The sequence below is a fragment of the Ruditapes philippinarum genome, unplaced genomic scaffold (assembly GCF_026571515.1).
Source record: "Ruditapes philippinarum isolate M1 unplaced genomic scaffold, ASM2657151v2 ctg8860_1_1_1_1, whole genome shotgun sequence".
Classification (NCBI taxonomy): Eukaryota; Metazoa; Mollusca; class Bivalvia; order Venerida; family Veneridae; genus Ruditapes; species Ruditapes philippinarum.
The window spans coordinates 104,764-121,008 of record NW_026864933.1 but is presented as its reverse complement, the minus strand read 5'-3'; the positions used below and the strand labels follow the sequence as shown (position 1 = coordinate 121,008).

Sequence of the window (16,245 nt, the reverse complement as noted above, 5' to 3'; positions counted from 1 at the left end):
ATTTAAACTATTGGTTGGCTAAAAAAGAAAGTGTATATTTTATCCTAGTATAATTGTCATGGTAGAGAACTATTATACTTATTAGAAGAGAACATGTGTAAGCAGCCATAGAGCTTCAGTACAGTATTTGGAGGGTTACGGGTTAAAGTTGCGGTCTGGCTTAACATTTTCTCATCTTGAACAATTTTGGGCCCAATAGGGGACCATGTCAGTATAAAGCATCAGAGATTCTAAGAAGTGTTCTATGACAGATAAGAAACCCAAGGATGAATTTTAGTATAGTTGGAATATTTCACAGTAATGAACTGTCACTAGTTGGGGGAGAACTTGTGTTTGTGGCTGAATAGCTTATATATAAGTACTGAAGTACAGTAGTCCAATGGTCCTGGGTTCAAGTCCCAGTCAAGCTGCACATTTTAATGCCCTGTGACAAAGTTTCGTATAGTCGCAGAAAAAATAATGTAAAATTAGGTTCATTATGATTTTATGGTGTCAGAAATACTTAACGTCACATTAAAGCTATATGCTTCTCAATTTATGTGTGTGTCATTACATGTTTTTTTTGTACTAATTGTTTTATATCATGATCTCTGTTTTAAAAGCCATTGTTTAACAGTAAGATTTCCTATATCAGCTACAGTGACAGTTTATTGAATTATCATGTTAAAAAATGATAAATTTGACTGCCGGCATGAGAAAGAACCCAATGGCACTTGCTTATTTTAATTGACATATTGAATTCTTAAAGAAATTCAATCTATAGCTCTTGAAATAAAATTAAAAAGTTTTGACATTTGCTAATTGTTACCTATTCATATTTATCTTTAACATCTTGAGAGAAATTCACAATTTTTAATTTTAACGTCAATGACAACATTAACATCTTATGACGTCATTTGTAAAATGACATTAAGGGTCGTGTTTTCATTCCTGCATTCATTATCATAATGTTATGAATACCATTTAGAAATTTTCCACAATCCCTGTGTAAAATATATATTTATTTTGAAGCTGGAAGCTGTATGGATCAAATGGGATACGTAGTACACGTTCTGAGATTCCTCACAGTGCTTGGGAGCTATATACAAGCACTGGCATTGCGGGACCAAATATGGCCATCTTGCCAAACTACCCCTTTCCATCTGCATATCCATATTTTGAGCTGTCCCTGAAAATCTGGAGATGGGGACAGTCAGAAACAAATCATGGTAAGTATACATGTTGTTTTTTTAGTAACCGTTAATACCTGAGCTTGTGTAATGGATTTGCCCTGCTTTGATTTGGATCAGTCCATTTAAAGTTTGAGGGATAAAGGTATCTAATTACAAAAATATTGCTACCAAATGAATGAGAATCAGAAAGAACAAATAAGCACAATAGCCTGTTTCCATATTGGTGGCTAACACTTATATATATGATGTTCATATATCTCAAATGATGCCTTTTTGTATTGTTATTACACAAAGTATTTATTTAATTTTACTTTATTTTAATCTGGCACCATAGTTTATCTGATAAATGGTTTATTTTCTTATCTAGGAATTGCTGAGAAACGGTTTTCGTTGAACAAGAAACCTTTTTGGGGAGCAATGGAGATATCACCTAGCAGTGGGGTGGAATACGAGACTAAGTTCTATGTTAGAGGGTATAATTTCAATGACACGGATGATGGCTTATCTTTTAGATACAAATTCGGATATCGACTTGACAATAATTTGCCAATTACATGGTTTTATGAAGGAAGTATGTTGATGACTGTTATATTCTTAGAAATAAAACCATTCTCAACTGTTGTTCTTTTATACATGCACTTTTGTCAGATAAAGTTCATGTCAAATATCAAGTTCATGTTATGACATCTTTATGATTTTATCTTTTTCAACATTAAATGTTGTTATTTTATTAAAAGAATTGTCTGGCATTAAGTTATAAACTGTTTGTTGATTAAGCAAGAGACTTCTATATTGTACATGTATATAAAAAATATAAAAAATTTAAAATTGAGAAGCTGACAGTAAAGGGTTGGTCAGACTGTACAAATGTGCTAGCTGGCCTGGTTCTGTCCTAGTGGTAAAGGTTTGCTATATCATCACTAGCATTCAAAGGGTTTTAAACCTTTAGTCTTTCCATTACAGACATATATTTAGGTGCTTGAATGCCAATGCCAATATCAAACATGACTTTGTGTTTACAAACTGTTTAAAGCTAAGACAGCCTCCAGACACTGTCTGGCGGGACTTTGAACTGATGTACAGGCCTGTCTGACATTTTACTAGTGTTGCTTATTTTGTCAACACCACTGAGGATATCTGTTCAATCAATATGCTTGTATTATTTCCAGCAATCGATAATAATGGTGGAAAGGAAGCTCCTTTTCCTGCTGGGCTCGACTCAAGAAATAACAGAGTTGATGTTATTGTACGTGCCTATGATCGAAGTGGGGCATTTAAAGATGTCTGGAGCTTTGTAACTGTAAGAATATTTGTTATACATATACAATGTATTTAGCCTATATTGTTTGCTTTTAGATAAAAATATTGAAATATATCAGTGAGATAAAAATCATATCATACTGTCTTAAATAGTGAAATATACGATTTTGGTTACTGTTCTGGAAATTTAAAAAATAATAGTGGAGTAAAAGTTTGCACAATGGTTAAAGATTTCAATATCCGAGGTTCATAACTCTAATATAGAATTTTACTGAATTATGGCCCTTTGTTAACTTTGAAAGTTATTGTTTTAAGTGTTCCATTCATCTTCAAAACTACTAAAGGTATTCACTTAAATTAATGCATGTCTTTGAGACCATAATTGGAGGTCACTATCCAAGGGCCTTAAGTCTGACATGGATTTTGACCTAGATTTGGCCTTTTGTGAACTTACATAATTCTTTGATCAATATCCAAAGACTCATTACTGTTCATGTTATTTTTTAATGAAATCTTCTTTTTTGTTCTTGAGACTTTATCCATGCTAAGCACTGAGAATAGTCGGGCACACTGTCCATCTGTCTGCTCATAATTGATATATTTCACTTGGGTTTTGCACCATTAAAAATATTGTAAATTCCCATTTTTCTGTGAGACGTTATCAGTATTCACGGAAGAATATTCCACAAATCTATACTTATAGGTTACGGCACCAGATTCTAGCACAGTTTCCGACATGTTGGTTAATGCAACACAAGATGGAGGTCTGATTGACAATCTCTTTGTCGGTGCTGATGTCAAGGTCGCACCAGTCAGTAACGTTATAGCAAAGTTTCTGAATGAGGAGGCAAATACTGAAATGTCAACAAATATTACTACAAGCAAGTTTCACAAATATTCTTCTGCAGCATTACTTAAAACTTTTACGGATATGTGTGCAATAACATGTCAATATGGCAACTTTCTGGCATTTTTCTATTCTAACTCTTAACCTGCTGGAAATAAAAGGGATTAACCATTGCAACCAGTATAAAGCCAGGCCAGTCTTTATATGTAAATAGTCTGACTAGGCTCTATTCTGTAGCTAGCAAAATTGTTTAGGAAATAGATATCAATTCCGAGTGCATTGTTGTAGAATAATGCACGTTTTGAGTTCAAATGCGTAGTAATATAATCACGAAGGCCGATAGGCCTGAGTGATTAATTACAAAGCATTTGAACGAAAAACGTGCATTTTTGTATAATAATGCACGTCTTTCGTTCAAATGCTTTGTAATATAATCACGAAGGCCGATAGGCCTGAGTGATTAATTACAAAGCATTTGAACGAAAAACGTGCATTATTATACAATAATGCACGAAGAATTAATATCTATTTCCATTCTAACACGTCAAGAAAAAATATAATTATTATTATAAAGTTGAACTTTATGTTTGGTGGTTAAATTTGTTTTCGCCTCAGAGTTTCCAATAGAAACGTTCTTTAAAGGCTGTTCCAGTGGGTTGAAAAAAAACTGTCGTTCAATCTAACGTGTGTAGAAACATTTTCAGAATAACGAATTTTGAAAACGTTGATAAAACTTTGTATGTTTATTTTATTTCACTCTATAATTCTTCAAGCGAAATACAAATTATTAAAAGTGGAATAACTATAAAACTTAACTCGTTAGGGACATTAAAATAGCGTACTTGATTTGATTGTTTTGCACCTGCTGTTTGGCGCTACATTGTGACGTCACGTAAACAACACTTTAAACGTCTGTACAGCGTTAACGACTGAATTAAAGATATTGGTATTCGGATTCATTTTCTTAGTTAGACCATTTTCTTTCATTCTAGACAGTTTTCACAACAAAATTCGACAAAAAATGTTTTTATTTATCAGATTTTTCAAACAAAATGGCGCCCTCAATGTGAAAAAATACAGGGAGATAATAAGAACGGCAAGTGCATTGTTGTGGAATAATGCACGCTTCGGGCTTTCTTTGTTTATAATTATAGAAAAAATTCCGATAGTGTTAGAATTTGTATTTTGGCCCTGAAATCCCTTAAAAATTTTGAATGGACTGTACCGAATTCAAAATAGGGCAAATCCATTACGTAATGATAAAGTACCAAGATCAGCAGAGTCAAACCAAGTTCAAATCCCAAAATTGATGGGATATTTTATTTGGAATCCTTGCTTATCATGACAACGTGTAGTAATATTTAAAGCAATACTAAGAGTTTTGCCCCTTTTTAACTAAACTCTGTTAGCACACATTTGTGAACACTGCATTCAGTGCTCTTGTTTCAAGAAATATTCTATGCGAGTGTTCAAATGATACATTTCTATTGTTTTTTTATCAATATTTCAAATACTAATGAAAAATGTGCCCATGGTAGACAGTCCATTTTAACCTGTCTGTAAATTGTATTGTATTTTTATGTTTTAAAGCTACACCAACAAGTGTAAGTACCACGGATAATGTGACAGCTGCCCAACTTGCCAGTCAAGAGGAAGGCAGAGCTAGGCGGGAAAAGGTGAATCCAATAACATTTACATCTATAGATTGTCATGTGATGTAAACTCTAAATAAAAATTCTTTAATGAAACATTCTTAGACTATACAAGTCTGATTGCCTTCAGGTAATCATGTACAATACTTAGAATAATTTGTTATGTGATTTTTTTTTTTGTGTGCATGACAAACTTGTCTATATCAATACTCTTCAATGTGCATCGACCATGTCATTTGCTAGTTTTTGCCTAAACCATTGTCTATTATTCATACATATAATATTTATGTTTTATAGACACGAGAAGCAATAATGTTTGGTTTTGAGCGTATTGCCCCGACAACACTGGAGGAGATGCAGACAACAAGTGCTGCCCTCGCAACTTTAGCTGAGAAAGAAAATGAACTATCAATATCATCCCAGGTAAAGTTTTGCTGTTGTATCAGGTACAATTTTGCTTAGTTTAAATTTAGATATTCTCTTGTAAAAATATTTTAAATTTGGGTTTTTTCGAGTGAAATTTCTTAAAGGTGCTGGGGCCTGAGTGTTTTAAAAGGTCATACCCCAAAAAATTCACTTCCCCCTCACTGCTGTGGGAATTAAAAATCCCACAAAAATTTTTGAAATCCTTTCAGGGGCCAAAGCTAAGCAAAGTTTACTTAAACTTTCATTTTTCTTCTTAGGTGCCTTTTGGTGCCGGGGAATAAGGAAATCTGAAGTTTTCCCTTTTCCCCAATAAAGCTGGAAAGTCACCAATGACCATATGATTTGTACTATGTTGGTTCGATGGAAAACCCATCCAAAAAAAGTGTGTTATTCATTTCAGCATATCAGAAGATGAAGCTGCAAATAAGTCCGCTTAAAAAAATAAATATAATAGAAAATGTAAGGTTTTACAAAGTTTTGATTATGAACCCTTGGCATGGCACCTGTTTTCTATAAACAAAATTGAAGGATACTACATATTGCAGAACGATAAATAAGAATTTTTACATGCAATTTATAGCTGTAGTTTTGGTATTCTGTATAACTTGTTCTAATATATCCACCACTTATATTTCAGGACAGTGCTAATATAGTGTTGGATAATTATGCAAAGGTGCTTGAAAGAGAGGTTTATACGTCAGCAGATGACAGGGAAGAAGCTGCGTTCACGCTTATTGATGTCATTGGTAAATTTAGACAAAAAATTATGTCTTCTATTGCATTGATGCATGTATTTCTTGAAATAAAATTGTTTTGCATGGGATGTGTATTTTAAAGTGAAGATGCAGCTGTTAAAACCAGTAAAATAAAGCATCTAATGTCAATTTGAGCCGCGCCATGACAAAACGAACATAGTGCGTCTGCAATCAGCATGGATCCAGACCAGCCTGCGCATCCGCACAGTTTCTGATCAAAGGATCCAGGCTGTTCGCTATCAGTTTCTCTACTTGTAATAGCGTTTTAAAGCGAACAGCATGGATCCTGGTCAGACTACATGGATGCGCAAGGCTGGTCTGGATCCATGCTAGTCAGGCACTGATAATGTTGGTTTGTTCACGAGGCGGCTCATTTGTTATTGTAACTACTAGGTCATCGGGTCAAATTTCATCTATAAGTTGTTTATTTACAGGTAAGATGGCTCAAGGAGCAGGTTACCTGGCTGACAAGGCCAACAAAAGAATCAGCGACTTAGCTGCAGCCATGATTGCAGAAACAGCTGCAAACTGGTACAACAACAACAACGCTCGCACCTACAACCCACCATGTCAGTTGCAGAACCTATAATCTGAAACAAGAACAGCTTCTGGCTACTAAAAATTTAAAGTAGATACTATTATTTACTATGGTTTTTTTTTAAAGCAAAAAAAAAAAAAAAAGAGTAGAGCTGTCCTGATAGAAACAAAATCGCTGTATTATCAATATTTTTAGCTCGACTATTCGATAAGAATAAGTAGAGCTATTGTAGTCACCCGAGCGTCGGCGTCGGCGTTGGTGTCCGCGTCGGCGTAACCACTTATGTTAATGTTTTTGTAATAGTTCAAATATTTTCAAAGTCTATTGACATTATGGCTTTGAAACTTGGCACACTTGTTCACCATCATGACCCCAACCTGTAGACAGGAGGAGGTAACTGTATCAAGCATTTTGACAGAATTAAGCACCTTTTTCAACTTAAAATTTTACGTTAAAGTTTTTGTAATAGTTTCAAATATTTTCAAAGGTCCATTGACATATGGCTTTTGAAACTTTGCACACTTGTTTCACATCATTATCCCAACCCTATAAACAGGAGGAGGTAACTGTATCAAGCATTTTGACAGAATTATGCCCCTTTTTTCGACTTAGAATTTACGTTAAAGTTTTTGTAATAGTTCAAATATTTTTCAAAAGTCCATTTGACATTATGGCTTTGAAACTTTGTACACTTGTTCACCATCATTACCCCAACCTGTAAACCTGTAAACAGGAGGAGGTAATTTGTATCAAGGATTTTTTTTTACTATCAAGCACTAAGAATAGTCGAGCGTTGCTGTCCTACAGACAGCTCTTGTTTCTGTTTATTAAAAATCAATACAAATTTGAAAAAATGAATTATTTTGAAAAATTGCATAAATGCTTATACAAAAGCTGGTGTCCAGTCAAAAGGACATGTCTTAAGCTATGCTGTTGTTAGGTAACCGACATATTTCGTAGAAGTGATGACAAAAAAATGGCCAGAAAAAATACGCAATGGGTAAGATAGATCATAACTGTATGAACATGTTTTTTAACTGATACCAAAAAAAATGGTATGAAAAAGTAAGATGGTTTTTTTAGCACAGTAAAGACGAACCCCAAGATCAGATATGCAAGAAATATACTTTATGTACTGCTAGAACCAAGAAATCTTGTGTGAGAGGCGCCCATCTACAGTTTCCACATTTATTATTATAGTTTATAAACCCACATTATGAATGAAGCATCATACAAGAATGATTTTGATATAAGAATTATTATTGTAATTTAAATCTTGTAATTTTAGGCAAAGGAAGCTGGACTGAAGTTAGAGAAGACACTTCAGAAAGTAATTGATATCGTCTCCAATTACAAAGTGGCTGGTGAAAGCAATATGAAGTTAGACACGCCAAAGATGACTGTGACTGTTGACAAAAAACTAACACAGAATATAAATGATGGTAAGGAAAGCAGTTCTCTAGCAGATACAGACAGAGCTGCATTACTGGTACTGGTACTGCAGTACGTACTGCAGCGATTTTGCAAGAACTGGTACTGATACTGAATTACTCTTACAAAATTTTGCTACTACTGGTACTGGTACTGCATTACTGTCTTAAAAAGTGGTACTGCTACTGCATTACTAGGCATCAATTTTTCTCATTAAAAAAAGCTGTAAATTACATCATTTTATTTTTGTGAAAAAATTAGTTATCAAATCTATAGATTAACTTACAGTATCTGCCTCTCAAATCAGTGGTTATGGGTTCAAGCCTTACACTGGTCATGACTATAATTTTGCTAATATGACACAAGTACTGGTAAGTTCCAGGAAGAAATATGCTTGAATCAAACTAAAATTAATCTTAAAAAGTTGAGAAGAATATATACATGTATAATATATACATGTAATCTACTCTAATTTACTTTATTAAATGACTACAAATCAATCAATGGCAATTCATCACAAAAAAAAAGTTGAAAGTGAAACTGATGTAACTAGTGGCATAGACTCATCATTTTTGATTGAAGAACAGGAATTGTTGACCACTAGGAGTTAAATAGAAAAAAAAAGCTTAAACAAGTATGTATTATGGAACATTTGATGCAAACCAATTATTTCCTTTTCTCCAAGAATATTTAAAGTTTTTGTCCCAAAAGTGCTTGACTAGCTTTAATAGATTGATAGTTGTATCAGCTTGCTTAGCTCAGTAGGAAGAGCACTCAATTTGTAATTCTGGAGTCACTGGTTTGATCCTTGAGCCGGCCAAAATTTTTCTTTACATTTGGGCTGACCCGTTTAATTTAAATTTCATACCTATTATTAATTTTTTATTCACAGGCCTTCTTTGATTTTTGGGGGGAATTTAAAAGTGATTGTTCCAAATCTCAGCTTACTTTGGTAACAGGAATTTAAAAAACTTTTTTTGTACAAAAGAGTTAATATTTTACCATTATTTTTTTAAAGGGCCCAATTTTAAAAAACCCTTTAAATTTTAATTAAACTTTTTAAAAAACTTGGGTTGATTGGTGCAGGGTTGGAAAAAATCTAAACTTTAAAGGGGAAATGTTATGGGCCCGTTTAACCCAAGGGTCCCGCTGATTTTTTCCCCTAAAAAATGTTTCTGAAGAGCTAAAAATATCCTGTCTTTACAAAAAGCAAGTTTTTTTATTTTTTTTTTGCATTTTTACATAAAAAATAACATTTTAGAAATTCCCCTGTAATTTAAAAAAAACCTTTAAATTTTTATTAAACCCTTTTTTTTATAGTGTGTATTTATTTTTATAACCAGAAAAAAATGGTGGGGATGTAAGACAGGTTTTTTAGTAATAAACAGTAAAAAATCCTGTTTTGAAAGTAAAAACGGAAGGGGAATTCCCTGGCCCTAATACCCAGTATTTTTGTAGGGGTGGGGGGTTTTCCCTGTATTTTAAATTCCCCCTTTCTATGTTGGGAAAATTTCAGGTAAAAGGGGTGCCAAAACCCCAAAAAAAAATATTGGTTTTAAGACAATTCAAAAGGGGTTCCCTGAAAAAAGTCCCTTAAAAATATTTCCCAAAAATATTTTTTTAGGTTTGTCAGGCCCGCCCAAAAAATTACTACACCCTGGAAAAAAAAACCCGCAGTTAAGGTTCTGCTAAGAAAATAAATTTTAGTGACCTAATAAAAACATCAAATATAGAAATGACTCTGGACTTGAAATGGAAGTCAAAGACTTAGAGCAAGACTTTGATGTTTTTATTGGTATGTTACATTTATTAAATGTTTTCACATCAATTTTTAGCTGAAATATTCAAAGAATAGGGACCCTAGATAATGTTGGCATAACTTTTGATCCAAACCTTTCATATGCTTAAAAATCAGTAAATTTATCATGTACCAAATATGCAATAAAATATTATTCAACTAAACAATAGGGACTATTATTGTACTATCCCTGGTGTCGTCATCACCGTCTCACTTTGGTCAAATTTTTGTTGCAATTTGATATCTCCAAAACTACTGAAGGGAATAGGTTGAAAGTTGAAACTTTGCACACTTGTTCTCTGTGGTAATCTAGCATAATGGGCATACCAGTAGGTCCCACTTCTATGATTTACCATTTTTACAGAGTTATGCCCCTTTTCTTACTGTCAAATTACTGACTAGCTTCTTTCATGGATTGAACCTAGCTGGCTAGCTTAAGGAACATAGGTGCTTCTACTTACGTGCTTAGTACCTGAAATTATGCAAGGAGGGGCACCTGAGGTCTTCTTTCACCAGTAACTGGAATGTTACCATATGACCTTTACAGTGTTGATGCAATATACAAACACAACCAATGAAGGTCAAAATTTAATACAAAATCAACAGTAAAGGTGTAACTTTATTTCTACAGATCGAGAATCTTTTATGTCGGACTCTTCTAGTATTGATTCACTGACGAGGGAGTGGCGAGACAACATGGTTATCCCATCATTTTAATTTTAAAGAAAAAAAATTTTGAAATTTAATTTATAAAAAATTTAAGTTTTTAAATTTACTAAAATTTTGATTCACTTTATTATCTTCAAACTCAATAGTATATACATGTATATGCCACTATTAAAATGCAGATTTTAGCGTTAGTTATCGAAGTAGTCAACAATACATGTATGTTCAAGACTTTGAATTTTGGATTTTCAATTTCATACATAATTTTTTTTTCTTCAATTATAGTGAAGTTAATTCATTTGATATTCAGCTTCCCTGAGTTGTATATGAATTATTACAATGTATTGCAATCTTTCAGGTTAAACTGGTTAAAATTCATTTTTGTAGAATTTACATTTTGTGCAATGTTATGAAATCTGGTATTTTTCTCCAGGTCCTTGTTCCGCCAAACAGCGCCTTATCTTTATCTGTGACACAATTATACAATCTCACTGGATCTTCTCTCGCACAAGGTGATAATTCAACCAATAGTACGCTAGAAGACGATGTAATCATAGAAACTGAAAATGTTACATTTTATGTGTTTATAAGGTAATAAAGTTTTGTCCCCCAAAAAAAAAGATTTTCCATTTTATATACATGTACAGTCAGACGTGTTTAAAACCACTTCAGAATAAAGATAACCCTGTAGATAAAGGTCACTTTTTGACAACCCTTTATTTATAAAATGGAATAAAGTAACCTCAAAATAAAGACCACTTGTCTATAAAGACCATCACTTGTCTCTCCCTTTGGTGGCGTTTGTTCACAAGTTTGACTGTATCTCTTATTCATTGATAGGTCTCGAATGTTCGTAGTATGCTAGTTTATTTTTACTGCCTTCTTTCTTCAAACTATATTTACTTTGAATATTATCATTAAGTTGATGTACATGAAAGGGAACTTCCACTGAGGTACAAAAAGCTGAAAAAACATTAAAATTTGAATTCTAACATGTAAAATTTTCCAGGGGCTGGGAGGATATGCCAAAATATAATAAAGAAATGTACTCAGAAATAAATTTGGAAATTCGTTTTTTTGTTCCAATCTGAGCACATTTTGAGTGTTTAAAGCATTGCAATTGCTTATCCTTTTTTAATCATTTTGCCATCTTTAAAATTGGTTATTCTAGCTAAAATGAGTAAAAAGGGAATTTATCTGAAAATTTTGCACAACTTAGATTAAAAAGTAAGACCTACATCAAATGATAAAAAAATCTCCAAAACATATTTTCAGTCCCTACCTGTTTTTAAACATTCAAGTGGAAGTCCCTTTAAGCGATGACTTACTTAAAAGCTTCTGAACATTTAAACCTTTATGCTTATAGAAAAAGAGAATTAACAGAAATATGTTGACCTTTAACCCTTACCCTGTTAAATATCTTACATGGACTTTTCCATCTTTCGATCCGGACAAAACCATTTATCATTTTTAAGGAAATCTAATTAAATATTCTGACTGAATCCTGAATTTTTGCACATGGGTAAAATTAATGTTATTTTTAATGAGAAATAAAGATAATTTTGATACATATTTTTAAAATTTCAAGATTTATGAAGTTTGAGGCCAATGGCAAAACATTTTGCAAGAAGTTTGAAAGCGGTTGTGATTTTAAATAATGTTATTTCTATGGTTACAGGGCATATGAAGAGCCTACGATTACTAAGTACGATTATAATTGTGTACTGCCACTGACAAATGAAACATTAGTAGAAATGATGTCCTACATGGATGCTGTGTCTTACGAAAATGATACATCGGATGAGCGATCTTCCTTTATCACAGAAACACCAAACAAATGGATTTGCTTCTTCAGCAATGATGTTCTTAATGTGTAAATATCTTTTTTTTTGTTCTAGTTGCATGCAAATTAATTTATTGTTCCAGTTGTGTTAAAATATATTTTTTTAAAAAAATTTTGTCCAGTTGTTTGTAAATTCTTTTTTGTTCCACTTGCATGGAAATTCCTGTTTTGTTATAGTTGCTTGAAAAATGTAAAAAATCATATACAATAGCGCAAAATCATTTTAATTTGTGACTGGTAATTTTTGATATTTTTGTGGATAGGTCAGTCCACAAAATTATTATCATATGAAATTTCATTTTGTTTTCTGTAAAATTATTATGCATTACATTATTTGCATTGGATTGTTTTGTATAAATAAATGTAGACAATCCACGAAATTGTCCTTAATGCATAAGAAATAGATGTATTCTCAGAAACTCAGAATAGATATATCAACAATGATCAATCTGCAGTGCTTGCCCTGAACCACTTTTCATGCAAATGAAAGGTTAAAAAGTAGCTGCTTTATACCCCGGTCACATATTCACGGAAAACACCTACGGAAGAGCCACGGATTAATTCCAACATCGTCCGTAGTTACCCGTACTGGTCAGTAGCTCTCCGTATTGTAACCGTGATCAATCGTAGTAGTCCTTGTATATCCGTAGCGATCCTTGACAATTTTTGAACATGCACAAAAATTTGCTACGGAAAAACCAACCGTAGCGTATCCCTATTAGTCCGTATTAAACCGTACTGATACGTACTTGTCCGTACGTAAACCGTTCTAGTCCGTACTGATTCGTAGGCCCCACATTGTCCACGGTTTGGTACGGAGAACTACGTATGTGTACGGTTACCCTACGTATAAGCTACGGTTTTAATACGGATTAATACGGCATTATCACGGAAAGCCACGATCGTAATACGCTGTGCTACGGAGAGGCAAGGATTAGCACGGTCTTTTACGGTTTATTGCGTTGCACCACGAAACGGTACGGAATGGTACGGTCCACCACTGTTTAGTACGGATAAATTAAGTATCATGTACTTTTTCAAAGGTACTTGTTAAAAACAGATATTTGTGTGAACATTCAATAAATTTTATTGCCATTAACTGGCTGCAACTGTAAATTGATGACATGCATAGAGGTAAAAAATAGGTCAATATCGTACAACAATGCATAAGTAATGTTACTTATTTTACAAAACATTGAATTGTGAAATTGGAGTAAATATGTACATAAAACGAAGTGTCTCATAAGCCTCGGACGCTGGCCCTTGAGTGATACTAAGATTAATTAACAAGCATTTTACATATTCTTAAAACATAAACATTCACGATAATTAATGTAATTGTAAATGAACAGCACATTTTAAAATCAAAAGAGAAGCATTATTGATCAACATTTTTCATTAATGATTACTAGTCCATATCTAATCAGGTAAGAGAAGACAGAGGTGATGGTTGACTAGAGATGGGCTTTTACGAAGACCCCTTCATGCTTAGTATGAGGCTCTCATGGCCGAACTTGTTGAGGATCCGGCGTCCTTCAAGAAATTCACTATAAGACATTGAGCATGCAAGAGGTTGTGGACGGATATAATAGGTCCGTATATATCCGTGGCAATTCGTTCTTCTCCGTATCAATTCGTTCTTCTCCGTATCAGACCGTACTTATTCGTACTAACCCGTGCTTATACCGTAGCAGACCGTAGTGTATCCGTAGTGCGTCCGTCCTGATTCGTGTCGCTCCGTATCAAACCGTGTCGGTCCGTAACAATCCGTGTCTCTCCCGGGGCTTTTGGTGGTAAATCCGTCGAACTCCGTACTCATATAGTTGTGTGTCCGTACTGGAAACGTAGCGGACTACGGAATTTCACATTTCCGTAGTAATCCGTGAACAATTGGACCGTAGCTCTTCCGTGGCATTATCCGTGAATATGTGACCGGGGCATTAAATTGATATATGAATATCTATATAAAAAATTAATAAATATTGAGGAAGGCGGCTTATAAAGGAATTTTCTAGAATTATATCCTTGATAATGTGATTTTATAAAATATATGAATAGAATTGAGATAATATTTCATGTTCTTTACCTCAGTTTTCCTAGAAGCGTGACATCATTTTTGCTTAAAATCATTATTTGAGCCGTGCAATGACAAAACCAACATAATGGTTTTGCGATCAGCATGGATCCAGACCAGCCTGCGCATCCGCGCAGTCTGATCAGGATCAATGCTGTTTGCTATCAGTTTCTCTGCTTGTTATAGGTTTTGTAAGCGAACAGCATGGACACTGATCAGACTGGATCCATGCTGATCGCAAACCCATTATGTTGGTTTTGTCATGGCACGGCTCATTTGTATTCTAGGAGCGAGACCACTTTGTTTAACATCGGTGTGAAGCATACGGCACCGGATGCCGACATACCAATTGTACTGGATCTAAATGAGACTACAACAACTACCACTACCACAACAACTACCACCACCACAACAACTACCACCACCACAACCACTACTACCACCACTTTACCACCATGTACAACAACACTTGATCCTAGGGAGTCTTGCTCGAGGAAAGATGCAGAGAAGGGAAAATGTTCGAGAGAGAGACAAGAGCCGCTCGGTCTCAATCAACCATGTAGTATTGTAGAAGCAACAAAGAAAACAAAAGGTTGAGAATTCTAGATATTATATTCATTTTAAGTTCTTGTGAAAGTGAAATTCAGATAATTGGATTGATGTTTAAAAAATATTACATATGTTAGCATGAAACAAAAAATTTCTTTGAGAGCTTGCAAAGTTTAATGTTAAAATGAAGAAAAATGCTACCTTTTTATTGTTGCGTTATTAGCTCGACTATACGAAGTATATGGAGAGCTGTCCTACTCGCCCCGGCGTCTGCGTCCGTGTCCAGATTTTAGATTAAAGTTTTGGTGTAGTAAAATATTTTTCACTATAACTTTGTCATTTCTTAAGGTATCAACTTCAAACTTCAAATATATGTTCCTTATCATCAACCACGTCTTATGTGACAAGGTTCATAACTCTAGCACCAATATTTTCAGATTTATCTCCCCTTGAACTTAGAATTTTCCTTAAAAAATACTATTTTTTACTGTTTCTTCTTTATTTCTTAAGGGATCAACCTCATACTTCAAATATATGCACCTTATCATCATCCCCATCTTATGTGACAAGGTTCATAACTCTAGCACCAATATTTTCAGATTTATCTCCCTTTGAACTTAGAATTTTCCTCAAAAAGTACTATTTCTTACTGTTTCTTTTTTATTTCTTAAGGGATCAACCTCATACTTCAAATATATTTACGTTATCATCATCCCCATCTTATGTGACAAGGTTCATAACTCTAGCACCAATATTTTCAGATTTATCTTCCTTGAACTTAGAATTTTCCATAAAAAATATTATTTTTTACTGTTACTTATATATTTCTAAAGGGATCAACTTCATACTCCAAATATATTTACGTTATCATCATCCACATCTTATGTGACAAGGTTCATAACTCTAGCACCAATATTGCAAGAATTATCGCCCCATAAACTTAGATCTTTTTACTAGAAAAATGTTATTTTTTATGCCCCCATTTCGAAGAAAAGGGGGTATATTGCTTTGCACTTGTCGGTCCGTCGGTCCGAAGACCAAATGGTTTCCGAGTGATAACTAAAGAACCCTTAGGCCTAGGAACTTCAAACTTGGTATGGTGATTAGGCATGATAAGTAGATGACCCCTATTGATTTTGGGGTCAAGGGGTCAAAGGTCAAGGTCACATTGACCTTGTAAGCAAAAACGGTTTCCGATCAATAACTAAAGAACCTTGAGGCCTAGGAACTTCAA

The 16,245-nt window shown here is 33.9% G+C and overlaps 1 protein-coding gene across 1 annotated transcript in view; it reads left to right on the top strand.

The window, feature by feature from the left end:
- Positions 1-16,245, top strand: part of LOC132727330 (uncharacterized) — a 58,157-nt gene that overhangs the window by 15,513 nt on the left and 26,399 nt on the right. Inside the window, exons 13-27 of the mRNA XM_060712764.1 lie at positions 1,012-1,208; positions 1,540-1,743; positions 2,342-2,472; positions 3,136-3,313; positions 4,870-4,955; positions 5,229-5,354; positions 5,995-6,103; positions 6,547-6,688; positions 7,611-7,650; positions 7,939-8,145; positions 9,804-9,876; positions 10,511-10,578; positions 10,979-11,136; positions 12,224-12,418; positions 14,750-15,054. Of these exons, the coding sequence (XP_060568747.1) occupies positions 1,012-1,208; positions 1,540-1,743; positions 2,342-2,472; positions 3,136-3,313; positions 4,870-4,955; positions 5,229-5,354; positions 5,995-6,103; positions 6,547-6,688; positions 7,611-7,650; positions 7,939-8,145; positions 9,804-9,876; positions 10,511-10,578; positions 10,979-11,136; positions 12,224-12,418; positions 14,750-15,054 (2,219 nt within the window). The remainder of the gene's footprint in view (positions 1-1,011; positions 1,209-1,539; positions 1,744-2,341; positions 2,473-3,135; positions 3,314-4,869; positions 4,956-5,228; positions 5,355-5,994; positions 6,104-6,546; positions 6,689-7,610; positions 7,651-7,938; positions 8,146-9,803; positions 9,877-10,510; positions 10,579-10,978; positions 11,137-12,223; positions 12,419-14,749; positions 15,055-16,245) is intronic.